The following is a 21630-nucleotide window of genomic DNA, read 5'->3' on the forward strand; positions in this document are numbered from 1 at the left end:
AGCATCTCCTTCGAACGCATAAACACGGGAAACCGCCACTATTCGGTGGACTACATCGGCGAAGCCAACATTTTAACTTGTAACCATTTTGCCAGCGAAAAACGGACAGGGACCTAGAAAGAAGTAGACGGACACTCGCTAGACTTCAACTGAGCATCTTTTACTTGAGACATGTAGTATATGAAACCGTTACCAGACAGGGCTAAAAGATAACACTAACAAACGATAAAAATGATAAAAACAATCTACAGTCATAGATGCGTACCACACACACGGCCAAGCTACGTCCCGCGCATGCGCCCTTGTAAGAGGCTTAGCCCTTTTGCCGTAAGAGCGATGGAAGGCACGCTGATACAATTATCTGCCTCCCTGCCTCCATCGCCCTTACGGCAAAAGGGCTAAGCCTCTTACAAGGGCGCATGCGCGGGACGTAGCTTGGCCGTGTGGGTGGTACGCATCTATGACTGTACATTGTTTTTATCATTTGTAAGTGTTATCTTTTTAGCCCTGTCTGGTAACGATTTCATATATTACATGTCTCAAGTAAAATATGTTCAGTTGAAGTCTAGCGAGTGTCCCGTCTACTTCTTTCTAGGTCCCGGTCCGTTTTTCGCTGGTAAAATGGTTCCAAGTCAACACCAACTAGCCCAACTTTCAGCCTCAACTGCAACATTTTAGCGTTTCACATTCAATAGCCTCCCTTCCCTTTAAGAAGCGACAAGAGGGCGTGCACGCGACATAACGCTTGATTGAGTAAAAATTGCCGAAGAAGAGAACTAAATCAGCTGCCCCTGTCAGCATACTGTCGAACATGCTAAAATGCGACCAGTGACGTAACTTGATTTGAATTCCCCGCTCGAGCTGAGCCCTCTCGTGACAATCACGTAACCAACGTTTGGTTTCCGCTATTAGAGCTCAGCGCTCGACCGAAAGCTGCCGAGATAACGACGCTGAGCATTCCACTACCTCCTTTTTCTCCCATTCCTGACAGCCGAGCGCGCTGTATACGGCGGTTTCACTGAAACCGCCGAAATGTCCGGTCATGTCTGCGCTCTCGGCCTAACCTTTGGGCCGGGGGCTGCGGACCACACAGCCGTCTCATCTGGACTCGGACCAGTTGCGGTGGACGCTCCATGCGTGGTGCATTTTACGTAAAATCACAGCGGCGAGACGTAGCGGACTTTTCACCGCAGGCTCAGCCTCAGCCACCCCGTCGGACGTTCGCCTTCCGTGCGCGATAGGACATCAGCAAGGTGCGTGAAGTGTTCGTACGCAAGACGGGCTCTAACCCTTCCCCGTCCCCCTCATCGTACCAATCAGCTTTCGCGCTTCCACTTGTATTCCAACTTATAACCACATACAAAATAAATACGGTTTTATTTTCCTGCTGCCGCACGGCCGGTTATATGCACGCGAGGAGGCCGCACGGCTTTGTACATTATCGCCAGTCACCTTCAGGCGGGCGCTAGCGTTTGAACGGGGAGAACGCTAGCGAAATATTATGCCACGCGCGGATACAAAAGCTCTGCTCGGAGATGTAAACAGGTTACGCCATACCCCACTCCGATGCGGCGGAAGCGGTCGCGGCCGCCAATCTGTCGCTCTATCTGCTCACGTGTTCCTCTCTCCCTTCCCTCATCGCCTTGCGGTCCACGCTTCTTTATTACTTCTGCGTTTGTTCTTCGGCGGACTTCAAATCTTTCCGATCCTGCGACGCATGCCGCGACTCTCCTTCCCCTTTTTCCGCCTCTCTTTGTCTCATCTTTTCAATTAAAGTCCCAGCCCTCAGAGGAAGGCGTAGATGCACCTCCCTAGGTAGTGTCGCGGGGGCCTGCCCAACAGCGCATGCGTAGACGACATCCTGGTGTGCCTCTATCGCCGCAAACCGCGGCTATCTCCCTACGGAAACCCTTCCCTAACGTACCCGCCTGAACGCCTTCCCCGCCCACCAGAATCCAAAGTTTGATCTCTCTCTCTCTCTCTCTCTCCTCTCTCTCTCTCTCTCTCTCTCTCTCTCTCTCTCTCTCTCTCTCTCTCTCTCTCTCTCTCTCTCTCTCTCTCTCTCTCTCTCTCTCTCTCTCTCTCTCTCTCTCTCCACTCGCCAAAGAAACATTTTCAATATGTTGCGTCAGACAAGTCTTCTATCAGCCATTTTTTTCTTTCTCTCTCTTTTTGAAGTCCTTGCTACCCCATGCTCTCGAACCGCTGCTGCGGGATCAGTCTGATGCTGTTGTGCTCCAAAAACTCTCGTTAACCCTGCCTTGCATGTTGTATCATCCTTTCCTCGTTGGTGTTTCCATCTGTTGTTTCCTCCTGTTGTGTTTGTTTTTAACAAACATTGCTGCCACGTCCTTCCTCCTCCTCCTCCACTTATGTAATCTTGTTACCGCTGTTGTATTTTTCTTCTCTTCGTAGTTATTGTGACCACTTGTAAGCTGACGTGTGTAATGCCCGATCCAGAGCCTTTAAGGGAAAATAAATGGTGATGAACCTTGTTTACCCTCTTCCCTTAGCAATGAACCTTGATTGCCCAGCCTGCCTCAGCTTTTTTTTTCCCCGTCGTACTCTTCCTCGATGATGATTGTGTTTTATGGAGCAAGGGCTTCTAGGCCAAAGAGCGCAAAAAAAAAAAAAAAGAGCGCGTTGTGTCGCAGGTGAGTTACATGCGTGCTTTTGTTAAAAGACGGTTATGTAAAATTGGTATATAGGGCCAATAATTAATCACTAAAAATGAATAAAACATAGCTGAGAGCGGAGAAAAAGATTTGGGCTTAAAATCAGGGCGCCTCGCGGAGAGGTTTTGTCTACCGAAAAAAGGATAAAGTCCCTGAGTGTCACGGGAAGTACCTCAGCACTGTCCTCATTACTGATGGACAAGCTGTGGTTATGTGTGATAAGAAATTTTCCTTAAAAAATCAACCTCAACCAAGCAGTCTAAGACTTTTCTGTAATTGATTATTCCTTCATCCGAGAGAAAGTGCGCCGGGTGTAGTGGTATGTGTTGTGTGTATATACTGGCGAAGTGTCTCTGTCTGATTGTTCCGAGTGACTTACATTCAATTAGGATATGGAGTGCAGAAAGATCTCCTCCACATTTGTCACATGTCGGTCGTGGTGTTCCATTTAAGAGGTACTATCCATGTGTGCCATATGTGTGCCCTATCCTCAAACGACAAAGAGCAACTTCTAGAGACCTGTGCAGTATTTCTGTCATAGGTCTACCCATTTGTGCTTTAATTGCATGAAGTTTGTTTTCTGTTTGCGTGTCCCAGTGTTTCTGCCAGCGTTCCCGGAGATTTCTTTTAATGAGCGATTTCAGGTCACAGTAAGGCACTGACATAATGTCTACATTTCTACGAAGAGCAGCAACAGCTGCCTCCCAATCAGCAGCCTCATTTCCCGCTATTCTACAATGACCAGGGACCCAGCAGACTGTAATTTTGAGCCCCATTTCTGGGCTACTTAAATCCAGAAATTTTGGTCTGTCTGTATGTCTGTCCGTCTGTGACTCGATTCAGCAACCCGGCCAAAGTAAAACAAGGCCTGCGCAATAGTTTTATATAGTCACAGCTAAATCTACCTAAGTCCGGTGTAATGTTCATACTTGTTAACATTGTTGAAGAAGAACAAGACATTATGCATATATAAGACAACAAGTTATTACAGAAGTGATATTTGAGGTGTTCCTTTATAAAAAATCATACATGCTTGATTTTTGCGAAACTAAATACTTCAACAAGTGCAGCAAAAAATTCACTCCGCCGTCGCCTGCTGTCGCCCGCGCCACTATAGCATCTGGCGCCATTTTAAGAAATCAACCGGCAACGGTTACAAAAGGTTCCACTAAATAGGTTCCACGTTCTGCTTGGAACGCACGTGGAGTAGGGCAACATGGTTCTATCAACGTTGAAGTAGGGCGCCTCTATTCACGCGCGTCTCCGTCGTACGGCAGCGTTGGCATCGAGACACCCGGCACGGAGAAGTGGAACGCGGTAAATTTAAAATGATTTAAGCAAACCTTTGGCTGCTTTACCTTGGGAGGAGCGCGACGCAAGAGGGACAACATGAGAGGTGAGTGGGAAAGCGAAGGGAGACATTTACTTGGCAAAAGTCGACAAAGACTATCGTCTTTTGTCGACATTTGCAACGAAAGGAGCATATACGCAGCCAATTTTTTTTTTCTATCGAATAGCGGTTTCAGTGTGTGCGAAGAACGTGGCTTTGTTCTCGCCTGTCACGGGGTTGCAAGAGTCAACGAACGTACGCCTAGTCTACGGCGTACGTTTGTTGACTCTTGCAAACCTGTGACGGGCGAGAACAAAGCCACGTTCTTCTTTGTAACGAAAGCGTGTTTGAAGGCATAATTAATGCTGTACCATCCTCCACACTACCAAAGCTAAGCCAAAGTTGACAGGCGAAAATGAGTAACTATATTACAACAAAGGCGAACAGAATTAACATGGGAGGGCAAAAACGTCCAAGACCCTGTTTGTCCAATACATGTAGCTACGCGCGTCAAAAATGTTCGACTAAATTGAAATTCGCCTCCAATAAACTACAATCCTTCGTTTGAATATTATTCCGTTTTCTATCTCTATGCGATGTGACACACAAACATTTCACTCATTTTTGGTGATTTTTCCATTGATTGCGGCGCAGCGGCAGCCCCGGCCAACAAAACCGTGCAAATGCGACCCAAAGAAATTCAAAGTGAAGGCTGAGAGGCCGCGTAGTGCCTGCAGCCTTACAGCTAAGCAAAAACCAACCTCCATAGCCGCTCATAGCCTTGATTAAACTGAAACCATAATCACACTGTAACCGAGAACACGATGTTTCCGCCACGTTAACTGGCACGGGGCATCATGGCAGTCGTATCTTGCGGCACAATTGGGGCTCTGCGGCGCAGGATGGCGCTGATAAACGAGTTTGGCGCAACAGGGGCCCTTTGGCGCAGGATGGCGCAGGTAAACGAATTGGGCGCTCAATGGCGAAAATGGCGCAGCTTTTCCGCCCCTGTATTACAGTGTTGCTATTCACGAAATTCACGAAAAAAAGAGATACCCATGCGTTTTACCCGTTCTGACGACCCCAGAGAAATTAAAAATTAGTGTCGCTTTCCACGAAATACAAGAAAAAAGGATAATAGCATATTACCCGTTCTACTAAACAAGTAACGCATGTTTCTATGTACGTAAAAAATACCGTTCAACTGCGTTTACCCAAAGAACGAAGTTACCAGTGTTTATCAGCACTTTCTTTCGAGATTAAACAGCGGGCTTACGGGAGGGAGGATGGGGTAAAGGATGAGGAAGCCCCCTTCCCCCATCAAAAAAAAAAAAAAATTGAAGGAAGCTCACACTAACCTGTAGGACTTGAATGGAGCGAAGCTGTAAGCAACCTCCACGACTACCACGACAGTTAAGGTCCACGATTGCAGCCGATTTGCTGCTTCTTCGTTGCCGCAACGACCTTTTCTCTATCATCGTTGTCCAGTGATAATCACTGGACATCACCTTGGATGAGCGTACGCTATGACGTGTCCTTCTCGTTCCGAGCAAGTGTTGCCAGAATGACGCCGAACGCCGTATTTTATTTTTTTTTTTTTTGCCAATCTTGGCCTGACCAACATGCGCCGGAGACGTTGGGCGGTCACCGTGAGGCACACACACACGAACGCTCGGCATTTCCTTGGCTTTTTAACTACCAGGCGGTCGCCGCAATCTTGGCCAATCTCCCTAAGTGGGCATGCTTGGCTTGACGAACGTGCGCACGGGACGCTGGGCGGTCGTCGCGAGGCACGCACACGAGCGCTACGCATTTTCTAGGTTTTGTTAACTGCCGGGTGGTCTCCCCGAGGCCCGGGCTCACGTGCGCGCGCTCTCGGTAGGCCGTGTCTAGAGTGCCGTCCGACGGTATTGTAAGCACTCCACTATATCGACGTCCACCGGCGTTTTGCAACAAAATTGCCGCGTCTGGCACTACATCGCTCTAGATAACGTAAAGCTACGCAACCTAACCTAAACATAACATAACATGGTCTAACGCACACAAAGAAATCATTTAAAACACCAAAACTAACCTAAGGTATCAAAATTACACTTCAAATAAATAATGAAAAAAAAAACCATGGCAAAAGCCGGTCTCGAACCACCGACTTTGGGATCAAGACGCTAAAACGGATCCTCTAAACTACAACGACAGACGCTTCAGAGTGCGATAGCGTAGTCTCAAGTATTGGAACGTCGTCGGACGGCACTCTAGCCATGCCTGCAGCGATCAGCTAGAGTGCCGTCGGACGGCTCTAGACACTGCGTTCTCGGTATTTTTAACTGCGGCCACGAAAAACTACGATTTGCTAAACAGCTTCGCTGCCAAAACGTGCTGTAGATTAAGTCACACCTACTACATGATTACTTGCAGATAGCTTCTAGCTTAAAGGGACTCTGCAACACTTAATGACAAAGGCTTTCACTCTTTCCTTCACGTCTGGAAGCGCAGCGAAAGCTATAGTTACCGCCAGCACGGAGCGGCACTGCGTGATTTGCTCGTCGCAGCAGATCCGCCTTCCGTTTCTGCTTTGCGTTTAGTGGCTTTCTTCTTTTTTTTTTTTTTAAGCGGCTATCAATGCGTTTATTGCTGCAACTGACGGAAAGCCGGCCAATAGCCGCTACACCACTGTAATGACGTCATTCCAGGCAACCGAAGAACGCCAAGACCGGGAGAGAGATGAAAACCCATTGAGCAAGTTTATAAATTATCTGACGAGCACAGAGCAGTAATTTTTTGGTTGAGTTATTTTGCGACCCCTCATCTAAGTACTGTACGTTTTGGTTGACCACGTTCTGCATGTATCTGAGATTTCGAAAAAAAGTTGAAAGTGTTGCAGGGTTCCCTTAACAGAATCTCCCCCCTCGTTGTGCCAGAGCCGAGCCGGGCACGGCGACACCTATAACCTTCGGAATGGCACGCGAACTTGCGATAAGATGAAATGGCGAGGGTCCGAGAAAACAGTAAAACTATTTTCTTATTATTTTTTGTCTCTGAGCGGGAAGATTGCAGCGACTGTTGGTGACGACGCTTGCACCACGGCGGAGCGCGCTGTGCGGTGAAGCTGCACTTAGGGGCAACGTTCGCGCACTGCCCGCACCTCAAGTAATTACTCCCAAGTCCCGTGAAACCGCGCCACCGCTCGGAGACCAGGAAATTGTGACGAGTGACTCACTACGTTAGCGCTTTACAGAGAGCGCTGGACCGCGCCACCTTGTGAATGACAACTCAACGAGCCCCTAGTGCTCACTACGGCCGGCGTAGCACATTTCAATATTGCTTCACATCATCTCAGATTTTGCGGCCGCCCTTGGGAGCAGTTTCGCCGCAATAGTACTGCCTTTTGGAGCAGGATGGCGCAGGAAAAGCGGATTCGCGCAGCGTGGCGCAGATGGCGCAGCACTTCCCCCCTGTAATGTCGTTGTTCCTTTCCTCATGGACATGCCCGCTCGGGTGATTGGCAACGAATGGGGCTTTGTGGGGGCTAATGTTCCCGCCTCACAAAACTCACAAAACTACAAACTGGAAACGTAAAAGCTGTAGAATAGTGCGTGCCGTGTGACACCTGATTGAACCTGATGGTAATCAATCAAAAGGAGCATTTTTTTACCTGAACTGGTGCAGATTAGTGCAATGTTGTGCAAACCACTACAGAGTGCTACTCAAGCTCTAAGTTAGTAGAAAAAATGAGCATATCGCCCCGAGATTGAACACAGTCGCCCCTGGCGGCGGCGGGACAAACCGCTGCTAGTGTGGATGACGCTCTCGAGTCGTCTGCTCGTTCACGTTGCGCACAGTGCAGGATGTGTTGTGCACGCGATAAAACAACGAATATGTGCACCTGTTGGGCAGTAAGCAATGGGATAGTTATCTCTGCTTGCGAATTTCATCTAGAAACGGTATAGTGAGCGGCCGTTGCGGGATACTGCGCCAGTTTAGTTCTACGAAACATCGTCGCCGTGGTCACCGCTTGAGCGTGAAGCGTATTATAAACATTGTTTCGACAGTTTAAACTTTTCTTATCGAAGGTGAGACAGCTGAATCAGATTTGGGAGCAGTTTTTGGAACAGCGAAATCGTGATTTAGGAGCACAAGAACCTTGATTTGGAGCAGAAGAGCTACATTTATTATGTCACCTTAGGAGCCTAAAAAATAAAATTTTTGGCAACGAAGGGGGGGGGGGGGGGGGGGGAGGGGGGGGGTTCATTCGGTTTTGAACGTACATACCACTGAAACAACCTTCCAATAGTTTTTTTTTTTTCTACCACCAGAGTATCACAAGGTACGAACAGTACTACCTTTTTAGAATACAAGCCATTTTTAAATTCTTAGGCTCTATGCATAGATAGCGTGGTGGTGCGTTGAAAATATCGAATTGAAAAACTAAGGAATAGCAAGAGATTTTTATTATCATGTGAATGCCGAAGTTATTTTTTATTAAATCCCAGACTCGGCTTTACGCACAAGTGCAGATCCACGGCAAAAGTTGCTCAAAGCGAGGTGACAGTCGTAGCGCCCTACCAGCCCTCCCATTGCACTCCCCAAGGTGCACGTTCACTACGATCGTAATTTCGATAACGTTGGTATGTTTAGTCACCTCCCTCTTGGCGTTAAATTTCACTCAAGATAGATGAAACATTATTCCTGGCGTGCAACAATAGCCCGTCCCGCAATCGGACACTGTTTGAACATTCATTTCATTTATTTCATTTATTCGTCCTTAAGGGCCAGGAGGCATTACATAAGGGGGGGCGTACATCAAGGTTGTAACATCTTCGCAAAAATGTAACAAGGAATAACAGAAAAAAGGAAATAAAAAGACAAAAATCAGCACTCAAGTGATGGCGTACATCGGGGTTTCAACAACTTCGTAAAAAAGTAAAAATGTTCACAAGTTAACAAGGGAGAACAAAAGAGGAGATAAAAAGGAAGGAAATTAACACTCAAGTGACAAGGCGTACGTCGAGGTTGTAACATATAAAAAAGCGACAATGGTCACACATAGTAACTAGAAACAACACTAGAAGGAAATAAAAGCAGGAATGAACACTCAAGTGACTACACCAAGACTAAGAATAAATTTTACAGGAGTGTAATAACAGATAAGGAAAGAAGAGTGAAAAGGAGATACGAAGAAGGCAGGTGGGGTGTTTAGGTAGCATCGGTTGGGTTGCTGATATACGTTAGTTTTTCGCGAAATTTTGTGCGATCGCTGCACGAAGCAATGTTATCCGGCAGCGCGTTCCAAAGCGTGACGGTGTGGGGAAAGAATGAGCTGCTCATCGCCGTCGTGCGGCCCTTTATCGCCGCCAAGGGGCGAGTGTGGGATATACGGGACGATGTCCGAAACGGGCGTTTCAGGAGGGCGTGTCCTGACCGAGTGAAGTAAAAGGTGTGCAGGAGGCAGAGGCGAGAAATTATGCGCCGCGAAGCAAGCGGTTGAAGAGATAGAGTTTGTTTTAAGGCGGTTATGCTGGTTCGTCTTGAATATGCTGAAGCAATGAAACGAGCAGCGGTGAAGCAATGAAACGAACAAACCTGCGCGTAAAAAACCCGTTTGAACGTTGGCATTTATATTTCTGCGGGGTTAGAATTAAGAAATTTCATGTTGCCTTTAGAACCCACACACACAAAAAAAATATCTTAAGCTCTTACAAAACATGTGCGGGCAGTGAAGCGTTGTTACCGGGCATCCCGTAAATTCAATAAATAATGCGTCATGTTACCAATTAAAGCGATTTAAACTGCCGTCATAGACTAAATCCAGAGATGAGGGCTGCCTGATTTGTCCCTATTTCTGTTTTTATTGAAGTTTCAAAGTGATACTCTGGATAGATCGAGCTTGCTACGAACCACGACGTACAGGTTCTTTGACATTATATCGGCCGTTCTGAGACTCCCGATGGGTCGCCGTTTTTTCGACGCAGTAGTGAACGCTTATTGCCGCTTCCACGCAATACATTGAACGTTGAGGAACCGGACGACAGCATACCTTTGTTGTCTGCACCTTTCATGCGCACATACGGCAACCAAAATGCCAGGAAGCGCGCCCACAGTGTGCATTTTCCTGCCACGCTCAGCGGATCATCCACACTAGCAGCGCGACACTCTCGCCGCCTATTATAACTCGATGATGATGAGAAAACTTTATTTTGCCCAAACTGGGGGAGGGAAGGGGACGAAAGGGAGCGTTCGACGGTCCTTCCCCGTCAGATGGCGGCCAGGAGCCCGTGAGCCCTAGCGGCATCTTCGGCCAGTTGGACAAGGCGGCGTTGAGTCTCTCGGTCGGAGCTGAGCAACACGGCCTCCCATTGCTCCAGAGTCCTTATCACTATTGTCTGTGATGTGCGTTGTGGTTTCTCGGGACAGGCCCATACCATGTGCTGCAGGTTGGCTCGTTCCGAGCACCATCTACATTGCTCTTTGTAAAGGTCTGGGTATAGGCGGCTGTAGGCTACGGGGTTCGGGAAGGTGTTGGACTGCAAGAGTCGCCAGGCCACAGACTGCCACCGACTGAGGGAGGGATGCGCCGGCGGCTACTTCAGGCGGCCTAAGCGATAGTGAGCGGTGATGTCCCTATATGTCACAAGCCTGTCCCTGCCCCCCGTATGTAGCGATTGCTCATCAAGATCGAGGCGGTCCGGGTAGCTGAAACCTCGGGCCGCTTCGTGAGCGTGCTCATTACCTGGCAAAGACGAGTGTGCTGGCGTCCATATACGAAAGACCTCGCGGAGTTTAGACCCAGTAAAGGATTGAGGAAGGCGCTGCGCTTGGGGTGAAATTCTACCCTTCTCAAAATTTCTAATGGCTGTTTTCGAATCTCATGGCGAATATTGCTGCGTTTGCACCAGTGCAGCCAGCGCAAGTAAAAAAAAGTGTTTATACTGACCACTGTTTTTAGCATTCCTAATATTAAGCCACTGAAATTGAAACTTTTTAAACGTGTCTTTATTTTTCGATAAATGCGTCTTCCGAGGCCGGAATGGCGTTCATTGCATCTCCAAAGGCTGGTTCTTTCACACAAAACATGATTGCGTTCTGCATTCATGGCCCCACTTAACGAAGTACAGTAACGTATGCGCATGAAAAAAGGGCACAAGGTCGTCGGTTGCAGTTACCAAATCCAGCTTCTGATATCGCAGAAAGGACAAAAAAAGTTTCTGACTCACGCAGCGTGAACTGTATACGCGCTAGCACTTTGAATCAGGCCTATTTTTTCGGCAAAAGAAGCTTGCATGTGCCACTTGCGGTGAAATGAGCGGCTTCACTGTCGAGGCCACAGTAAGAGCTCCCCACAGACCCAAAAAAGAAGACACCCTTTTCTCTTTTTTTTCTTTTTTTCTTTTTTTTTTTTTTTTAAGGCGTGAAACACCGGTTACGGCACACACGCAACGTTCTTGCGGGCACTGAGGGATGGATCCGATGTCCCTCTCACCCCACGATCCTCCCGATCCCGCTAGCGGTTCCCCAAGGGTGCCCTAGTGGCACGCGACGAAAGTCCACAAGCAGGGCCTCAGTGTGAATTTAAAGCATTAATCTTGCGCGGAGATGAAGCACGCGTGGTGGAGGGGGCTACGGATTAGTCCGGACCGCCCGGGGTACTTTGGACCACGTCTCGCGTGCGGAGTTCTTGTGCTCACACCAGAAGTTCGTCCCAGCCCGTACATCATCCGTACATCAAGCAGTTCTTAGAATAACTCGATCCGCGCGGTTCTCTTCGCTTTCGACGACGTAACAAAACGCGTACGAGAGAGAATGATGAATATGCTTTTTTGTTGCTTTCAACGCCTAAGAATGCCGGCGAAGCCAGCTAGACTGACGCGCTTACGAAGGCGAGAGGGATGCTTGAGTTGAAGGGACAGAGGACATCCTCCCGAGAAATGAGGTGTTCGCGACATGGTGTGTTGCTATCCAGTAACGAGTGTATATATATATATATATATATATATATATATATATATATATATATATATATATATATACAGAAACATAGGTCGGCAGTCTACAACGCCAAAGGAGGCATAGGGGTGTGGTTAGGCTGTGGTTAGGGTGTGGTTAGGCGTAGGTTCGGTCCCCACTCTGGGCGCGTGTTTTTCTTTCTTTCTTTCTTCCTTATATTTAAAAAAAATCTTAACTTTATTAACCGTAGTAAATAATAGAGCCTAACCACACCCCTATGCCTCCTTTGGCTATCGCTTTAAGCCCAATGCACTAAAGCCCCCCACCATTGTGTCATCGCGTTTACAAATTCGGTGCGCCTCGCAAATTTCGAGTCATTGGCCCCATTATCAAAATAAATTAGGTATCTGTCCGATTCGCTCGCCTCGTAAAGTTTGCAATCTTTTGTTTGCTTTCTGGTTCCCCGCCTTCTTCATGCCTTTATAAACCGTTAGCGGCAATAAAGCATTTTTGGTTGTTAGCGCTTCGTCCTGATGTTCTTCCTGGTCCCGTCTTTTTCGCTGTTTTGCTGTGCTTGAATATGTAGCATCCAGCCCAAATTTTTGTCTCGTTCATATCCCTTCGTGAGCTGATGCGTCAGACATAACACTCGACAGTAGCAGGCCATACATAAGCCACGCATCTGAGACGAACAGCCAGACAGGCGCACGCGTACAGTAGATGTCATCAACCACGGATTTGCGGTTCAGCAAATGTGACGGAATGCGAGCAGCCAAAGCCGCCTCACTGCTATACCACGCTTAGCGCGCCTATAGGAACAGGATATGCTCTGGGCTGTGTTGCGCATGCGTAGTGACATCTTCCTATACACTGCGCCAATTATGGGGCCGCTAGCATAGCCCACTGATATAATGGCAGCGCCCAGAACGAAGAAGTAAAAAGGTCTATACACTTGTAATATTCGCGTGGGCGTGCTCTAGTGCGAAACTGCAGGAGATCACAAGATAGAAAACTGGGAAATGTGCGTCACACAGAGTTGTTGCTTACATTTAAACTTTTTCAAAAGTTACACTATATGCCGGGATATGTTACAGTGAGACATCATTAAACTAAAACCCGGGGTATTCAGCGAATGACTCCCTCTGAATTCTCTTTTTCTTCGCCATGTTCTCCCCGAGTGATTGCCCTGGTTGAATTGCCTAGCCAACGCAGGAGCGGTCTAACGTAGCGACCGATGCACTCTATAAGAAATATACACGGAATTCAGAAGAATATACAATGTACTAAGAACGCACAAATTATACCAAAAACAGCGCTGTTTTCACTGCCTCGGAACGTCCATCTATCCTTGAAGAAAAACGGGCCTCAAACTGTGGCGAATATTTAAAAACTGCGTAGTAAAAACTGGACTAAAGTCGGAGGACACACACCGTATAGGGCTCGTCCTCCGCCCTTAGTCCAGTCCTTACTGCGCTGTTTTTAAATATGCGTCACACTTTGAGTAACCAACTAGCCCACATTAATGCAAGGACATGCCTCAAGCCATGCTTTATTATTCTTCAAGGTTCTTTTTTTTAACGATTATTATAGTGGCTAGTATTTTTCTTTCTGTACCTGATACGCCTTCCTTTTTCAGAAAAAGAAAAAATAGCTTTGCACTTCAGCTCACAGTTGGGGCGCTCAATACTGCCGATGTCTAATTAATCAACAAAGCTGAGCACAGTACTCACGTGAAAGGCATGGGCGGTCAAGGCTGGTCTCTCCTGTGCTGCTCAGTACCGAAAGTATCTTTGCTTTTATCTGCTTCTTTTAACAGCTAGCAGCATAAGCTTTTCGTTCCGCCGTCCAGCATTACCAGAACAAAATACCAAGAAAAAATGCCGGGTGAACGTGAGCCTGCGCCTTGTGAGGAGCGCCCGGCGTCGGCCAGCGCTACCTTAGAGAACACCCTGCCCAGCGTTCGTGGCGCCATCTCGCGCGCTTTTCTCCTCGCCAGTTCACGTGCGGTCGCGCCTGAAGTGGGGAGCACAGACGCCGAGTTCGCGAGCTAGAGACGCTGAGTTCGAGAAAGCCGGTTGCCGAGGGTTCTACGGCGTGCTAACGCGGTCCACTTTGGGAGAGATATTAAGGCCTGCGAACAAAACGATCCCGGCCTGCCAGTCATGGGAACCGTTCAGCGACAAGTGCGGAAATACGTATAAGGTGCAACAGCCGGGTCTGCGACGAAGGGAGAGGGGCCGCCAGCTCTGCTGTTTCTCCAGCCTTGCACCACTACTGCGAGCTGCGCCAATTTTTTAGCTGGTGCACAAAAACAGGGTGAAAGTACGAGCCGATCCATTTATTTCAAACGATAACGTTTTTTTCTGATTTCACTTGGGCCTGCGCAAGAAAAATAAAGTTTCTTAACATGCGGAAGGCTTTTTTGCATAGCCCGGGCGTCGTGCGAAAAAGCCAGCGCAAGAGCGCGTACGATGCGGCGAAGCCGGGAGAAAGGGCGCGTCTTGCGGCAAAGCCAACTTTTCTCCCAGCATCGTCCTGCCGTCGTCTCTTATTACTTCCCGTCAGTATCCTTAATTTTCACATACAGTAGACTCCAATTAAGACGGAATCGGTTAAGACGATCCCCATGCCTAAGACGAACAACACTTTTTTTCTCTTTTGTAACGTCCACAATGCAAAAAACCTCCGCTTAAGACGAATTTCTGATAATACAAACAAATTTTTATGGTCCTTTCGAGTTCGTTTTGACGGGAGTCTACTGTACTGTAAAAATCTAATACCTAGAAGGTAAACGCGTGTAGCAAATAGAAACAGCACGCCACTATTCGTGAAGCAATTCAAGCTTCCAAAGTACCGCCGCTGTAATATTTTCCCGCACTTGAATCCCGTCTGTGCGTGTGTGTGTCGTTTCTGCGCGCGCGCATTTGTGCGATTCGCTAACGGCTTCCTTATTTTTCGTGGTGCCTAAGTTCGCCTTCCCTGACGTTTACCGACGTTCCCGACCGCTAGGCACCTCCTAAAAATCGTAGGGGAAGCAGACAGTGCGCACACAACACATCACGGTTCGGCAGACTACGCCAAGGTTAAAGGGACCCTGCAACACTTGATAAACGCTTTCACTCTTTCCTTCGCGTCTGGAAGCACTGCGAAAGCTACAGTTATCGCCAGCACGGAGCAGTACCGCGTGATTTGTTCGTCGCACCAGATACGCCTTCAGTTTCTGCTTTGTTTTTGTGGCTTTATTTTTAAAGTTGCGATCGAAAACCGTTCACTGCTGCAACTGAATGAAAACCGGCCAACAGCCGCTGCATGGTCTCAGTGACGTAATTCGGGCCGTCGAAGAACGTCAAGACCGGGAAAGAGAGAAAAAGCTTTTGAGCGAGTTTCCAAGATATCTGATGGGCATAGAGCAGTAACTTATGGCTGAGCTACTTAGCGACCACCTAATCTAAGTACTGGGTGTGTTGGGTGACTCCGTTTTGAAAGCATTTAGGATTTCAAAAAAAGATGAAAAAAGTGTTGCAGGGTCCCTTTAATTAGGATCTCAGTTCAGCGATTCTACAATACTCTTCCGGTCAAAGTAAAAAGGGCCCGCAGTGACACGATGTAATTGTACTAGTTGGTTGCCTTCCGAACTATCCCTTTCCCGTGAGCTCCCAGGATCACAATTTTAGCCACCAGATCTCTCCCATACATAAAATTATGTTCTAAAGCGAAGCTTTACTGTTCTCACTGATGCCACGCGAAAACGCCTGGCAGGAAGGCCAACCTTCTCTGACGATGATGACGAATGATTGTGGGTGAAGTGAATTGAAAACTTGGGTGCCTCGAGTTATGAAGCCAGCGTCTGTCCGATTGCTCCATTTCGACACGGTTGAAACTCAGTCCAAACTCAGATGTCAACCAAAGAATCCACCACGAGAAAGCCTCGCTTCAACCGTAGTTATGTTAGATGGAGGGGTGCATGATTTTTGTGTAAGCCCCACATTTCGTTTGGTATGAGTGTGTTAACTATAGCTGCATCTTCTGAATGCAGCTATGGTTTAAACATGTTTAGGCGCCTACAAAAACCACTTCAATGTAACCAATGTGCTTTCACCGCACTACACTATATGCCTGCTCAATGCGTGGTCATTATTCAGCAAACTGGGAAGACGCATTTTTCAAGCAAAAAAAAATGTTTTGCCTTCTGAGTAGTTGATGTAGGGATGCATCACGCCATTAATTAAAAGCAATGCAAATAATCATACCGATGAAACAAATGCAACTACCAGTCCAGAAAGGTGATTACATAGTCATTCGTTAGTCTGAGAAACAACACCGACTGGTGATTATCAGCTGCTTCATTATCTCCAATTCTGAACATGTCACACTTCCAGGCTTTGCTTTATGTCTGTGAACAAATACCACACCTAATGCTGCAACACCTCCAAGAGTATTTGCCTTGAAGTCCCTAGGGCTCTATATTAAGGGGCCTTTTATTATATATGTGGCTTATTCTTACCAGGCCATATTACCTTTCAGGATGTACACCGTAAAACCAATATACAGCTACGATGGATACCGTGCCACTGTTTACAGCTAGACGAACATATCCCTACAAAAGGCCACTTAGTTGGACCCTCAGGAATGCACTAACAACAGGTGGTCGAGTTGGTCCAAACCACATGCTCGCATGCGCAAAACACAAATGTACCCCACCAAAGGGCCGCTGATTTCTAATAAACTAGAAAGGGCCAACAATGTAAAAGTACGTGTTACCACTACAGACTGTTTTCAGCGTTATGGTTTGTGATGTCACAAGTCGTTAAATCAAGCCATCAGCTGCTTTTTGAATGAAGAGGTGCTTGCAAAAGTCGGTTGGGGACATTTGGCAACTTCTGACATGTTACCTCAACCGCTGCTGCAACACAGAAATGCTTCAAACCTGTACCACATTCACTGTTCACGAGTTCTTATTCTGCGTCACAAACAATTTGAAGGGCAACTGAGAAATAGAGAGAGGCAAAATCACTGGCTGTCAGCGTCTTAGTGATGAAAGCATCTTAGATTGCCAAGCAAGTGCTAAAGAATGATGTAAAAGGCAAAGTCGCCACGTCTGCCTTTACATTACAAATCAACTTTAGGTTGGCTGTGAAATAATGCAAACATTTGTCAGACCTGCAGTTTCATTAATTAAATCGCTGGCATTCACTACTCAAGGAAAATTGATGCCTGAGGTACAATCTCACTTGGACCGCACAGAAACGCGGCTCACTTGGCATTATATTTGACGTGCAGAAAATGTAAACATTTGGTGTTTGCTAAGATTTGTAAACAGTCAACGCTTTATACCTGCCTTGTTTGCAAAACACTGCAGTGCTAATGCACAAGACTCAACGTGCACCCTGTTAAGTGCTGCCCTCACTTGGCATGAAAGAGAAAGAAAAATGAGAGCCCAGTTACTTGTCATGCACAAAAGTAAGCTGCGTGTGTAAATTAGCCATGAGCACTCGATTACGGTGTGTGTTACAGTCCAGCTGTCCCTTCAGTCCGTTATTTAAAGCACAACTTCGACTTTTACAACCTTCAGCCATCCCCTCTGTACACCTCCCGACAAACATTATTCCATTACATCTGAATACTTGTACTAACAATAACTGATCAAGGCTATGTTCAGACTACCGAGGCAAAAGCCATATCGTGATCTATGGACGTAAAAAAACGGCATGTCACGCATTTCGGTTGGCTGGGGCGTGAAATGACGTCATTCTTTAAAGTTATTACGACAGTTGCGGCAACTGAACCCGGCCTTAGCTAGTGTACGACTACAAAAGGAAACATTTGCGTACAAAAGTCGGGGCTCACAGTAGCAAAATGCACATGCGTTCCAATGGGCCGCCGCACACAGTGAGAACACATCCTTAACTCCCTTCCGGGGCTATCGGCGGCAATGCCGCACACCGCGCGTTATCTGCCAAATTCCAGCAGATAACCACCGCGCTGAATCAATAGCTCAAGTACGACTGCCCCGAGAGGCTTCACTTGCACAGCACGGCAAAAACGTGAGGAATGTAGTAGTTGCAACAAGTGGTGGAAAAAAAAAAGAAAGTTGACCATAGCCTCTCAATACCAGGCTGGATGGAAAGTAAAAGCTTGTTTTGCAAGAGGTATATCGCTACTTGTGTTCAGCCATGAACGGCCCAGCCTTCTCAATTGGAGCGCCAGAAATTAATTTCGCTCATTTTTCCCGCAGTTCTTGTAATCCTCTCTTCCGTCTTGGCATGTTGTGGAAGAACTGAGCCAGCTACATTTTATAAGGGTACGTTTTTCACCCATAGTAATCAAACAAAATATAAATAAAAACACTGAGATAAACTAAAATTATTGAGCACAATCTATATTATCCGCAGGATTTGTGAAACACAATGTGCTGTTCCGCTCCTACACAGCTGTGTGCTTGTAGCCGCATTGTAGCCCAGAATTTCCAGGATCCACTATATACAATGTGTTTTGTAAAAATATGTTGCCTTCCACGAGTCCATTTCGTATGCAGAAAAGCCATCATGTTTGCCGATCGTGTTGCTTTACCTCAAATGTGTTACCACGTCACGTCACGGAAAAATGGAATGAATATTTACCTATTACCTAAATAATAAGTCACCTTTTGCATGCACATATGGTGGTGACACCACCCCCTTTTCGGGCAAAACTGCTTCTACGTGCTGAAGCCGTTGTCAGGAAGTCAGTTTGTGCGAGCATGCCTGACGCCACACATGCCAAAATGTTGCAAACATCTAAATTCGTTACTGCCAGGCTGACATGATCGCAAAGTGCTAAGGACGAGGACACGTGACAGCCTTGACTAACTAGGTCTTAACAAGTTGAAACCTTTTTTTTTTTTAGAACAATGTCTGCCACACCCAAAGCAGTATGGGGCCATACGTGGTTATCGATGCGTCGGAAGCAACTCTGTCAGTTGAATTAAAAGTCAGCATTTTTGCAATGTTGCCCATCTTCATGCTGAACACCAACACACGACAAACACTAGTCCCCTACAGTTCGCCTGTGTTCGTTTTCACTGGTACCTGAATTATGAATATAACAGCAATCAAGGCAACGATAGTGCGCTGACGATAATATATAATTTACCACGAGATAATTAGTTTCGCAGAAGTTCCGTGATCGCGAGCTTTCCGATAGTCAAATCGAGCCAAACGTTATTTTTGTATACATTACAAACTTGTCGCGCGCACGCCAACGCGTGGGGTTGAAGGATTCACTTCCACGAAATCACGTCGGGTGTGGCGATCACTGTCACCGCCAGCCAGAGTTGGGAAAGACGGGGTCGCCACGACCGGACTTGACAGGTTTGCAAAGCAATGGTTAGAAATAGCTCGATCGCTCTAGCCGGCGCGAGCCAGAGCTCGCGGTCATCGCGAATGACTGCTTGGGAAGCTAAGCCCACCGAAGAAGCCTCGTCTCGAGAAAGCGGCGCTCCCAACAAGCGGCTCGCGTCGTTTGACACCTGGCCCTTATCGGCGCCTCGACTCCGGCCGGCGTGCGCTCTCGCGGGCGTGCTCTCACGCGCGGAGCGGGGCTGGGATCCCCGGCGTGACAGCCCCCACGCCAGCGCGCACGCCGAAATGCTAATGCCCCCAGCTGGCATCAAACAATCGATGAAAAACGAGGGGAAGGGCAGCCACGATCCAGGCCCCAAACACACACGGACTCGTGTCTTTCTCCCCCCCAACCCGGGGTTCGCCGGGAGTGGCGTGTAGTACGCACCTTGACAACGTCTCCCCGGCTGGTCGACGGCTGGTCGAGCCCGCTCATGCCGCGCTGGTCCGACGCCGCGGCTGCCGCGGCAACAGGTTCCGCCGACGAACTTGCCCCGTGATCGTCCTCGGGCGAGCTAGGACTAACCTTAGGGCTTTCCGTCGACGGCACGGACACCGAGCCGCCGCCGGCCGCTTCGCCGCGGTAACTGGCTAGACGCAGCGCCGTCGCCTCTTGGCCTCCGCCGGACGCCTTGTCACCGCCGCTCTTCGACTTGGACAACTTTCGCATGCTTCGCCGGCCGCCGTCTCGGACATCAGCATCGGGCCAGTGCTCCGATCGCTACTACTCGCTTACGACAAGGCCCATTCAACCGGCGGCGGCGCACCGACAAACCACACGCACGAACACACGAACGCACACAACACACACGGCGTGGGGTTGGCTGGTTCAACGTCAGGCCGATCGCTGGAGCCGAGGTTACGCGAAAACTTTCGGGCTCCCCGCTCCACTAAACTCCGCCGAAACTTGTCCCAAGTTCGGAGTTGGGGGCGCGGAAGACCGGCTGAACAAACAATATTCGAAGAGATCTCCGAAATGACGAGCCGTTCTTTTATCGTCGGGCAACGCGCTCGCTGCCGCAGCTTGCTGCAGACGACTTTCGCCAGACGACAGATGACTCCGCTGGCGTCGAGGTTAAGCCGCGCGCACAACTTCGCGCGACTTTGACAATGCCCACGTGAAATCAAAACAACGCCGAAATAAACAAATGCTTCACGCTAAAGTGGCGCTGCCGTAGTAAAGTTCGGTGCGGCCTTCCGCTGCGATGTCAGGCGGCGAGCACTGCGCACGGTAGCGTAACATGGCTTCGCTGTAGCCAAGAGTTGCGCAGATCCAACAGCGAAGCGATCTCACAGCTTCGCCCGTTGCGAAACCAGTCTTGGGCCGGTGTGCAAAAAGTTGGCCGAAATAAGCTCCCCTGTCGCGACAGACCGCTGTCTGTCATCCAAACTGCAGATGAACGTTCTCGCTATGCCATAACGTTCGGATAAGCCACTGACACGACCAATATATTTATATTCCCACTTCGGGAACGGTTTCTGCTACGGTGCGTCGTCCGCTGTTAGGCTTAGACTAGTAGCGCTACCTGGTTTCAAGAGTGCGCTCTACTCCGAAGAGAGCCTGGACGTATCTGCGGCTCGCGAACTCCGCCGAGCGCTGCAACGACCGTGCCGAAAACTTGCTGCTGCGCCTCACCTATTTATGCTTCTGCTCATTCTTGGCACTGCAGGAGTTCCTTTGCACTTCAGGCTCCTCAGGCTGCAAAATCCGCTGCAAATTCCGCCTGCGAACTCAGTTTTTTCCACGAAAATGCATCCCCCAGCTGCAAAGCGCCTGCTGCATCCGCGGCCATACGCAGGGAAAAGTGTCCGTCTGCGTAGTCGCCGATGCGCACTAAACGGAGACCCCCGGGCAGCTACGTCACGCCCGGGGACCGCCCGGGCCTCCGCCCGCTGCCCGGAAGGACGCCACGCGGAGAAAACCCGAACACTTCAGTCGAGCCGCGATCCCAACCGCGAGCGCGGAGTTTAGGCCTCCGTTCGTGCAGCAGACGACGCCGTGCGCTTGGAACGAGAGCGCGTTCGGAGTCCGCAGCCACGCCAGTCCAGTGTTCGTCGTTCTAGCGTGCTGACGTCGTCCAACTTCCGTTAAGCAGAAAACGACTTCCGCTGTAGTTGCAGACGGCGCCCGCCCGCTTCGCATTGGCAGGGTAAGGTTCACTGGGTTAGCGGTGGCTTGGAAGCGCTGCACATTCGACTGCAGCCCGCTGCTGAGATTGCATGGCCTGCAACCGGTACGGCGACGTCGGCGCTATCTTTGTAGGTGTGTGCGTATTGTTCGCTTTAGGGTCCTTTCCTGTTTACT

At 48.5% G+C, this 21630-nt stretch overlaps 1 protein-coding gene across 4 annotated transcripts in view; it reads right to left on the reverse strand.

Moving 5' to 3' along the window:
- The window catches only part of Sur-8 (leucine-rich repeat protein shoc-2), an 83835-nt gene extending 62493 nt beyond the window's left edge, over window positions 1–21342 (reverse strand). Inside the window, exon 1 of one of the 4 annotated variants that reach the window (XM_077693666.1) lies at window positions 19714–21342. In XM_077693666.1, coding sequence (XP_077549792.1) covers window positions 19714–19995 — 282 coding nt within the window. In that variant the 5' untranslated portion in view covers window positions 19996–21342. The remainder of the gene's footprint in view (window positions 1–19713) is intronic. The other 3 variants (XM_077693667.1, XM_077693668.1, XM_077693671.1) reach the window with 3 other exon arrangements.
- Between the last annotated feature and the right edge of the window lie 288 nt (window positions 21343–21630).

The sequence above is a fragment of the Haemaphysalis longicornis genome, unplaced genomic scaffold (assembly GCF_048455015.1).
Source record: "Haemaphysalis longicornis isolate Haplotype H1 unplaced genomic scaffold, Haemaphysalis longicornis Haplotype H1 scaffold_12, whole genome shotgun sequence".
NCBI classification, from domain to species: domain Eukaryota; kingdom Metazoa; phylum Arthropoda; class Arachnida; order Ixodida; family Ixodidae; genus Haemaphysalis; species Haemaphysalis longicornis.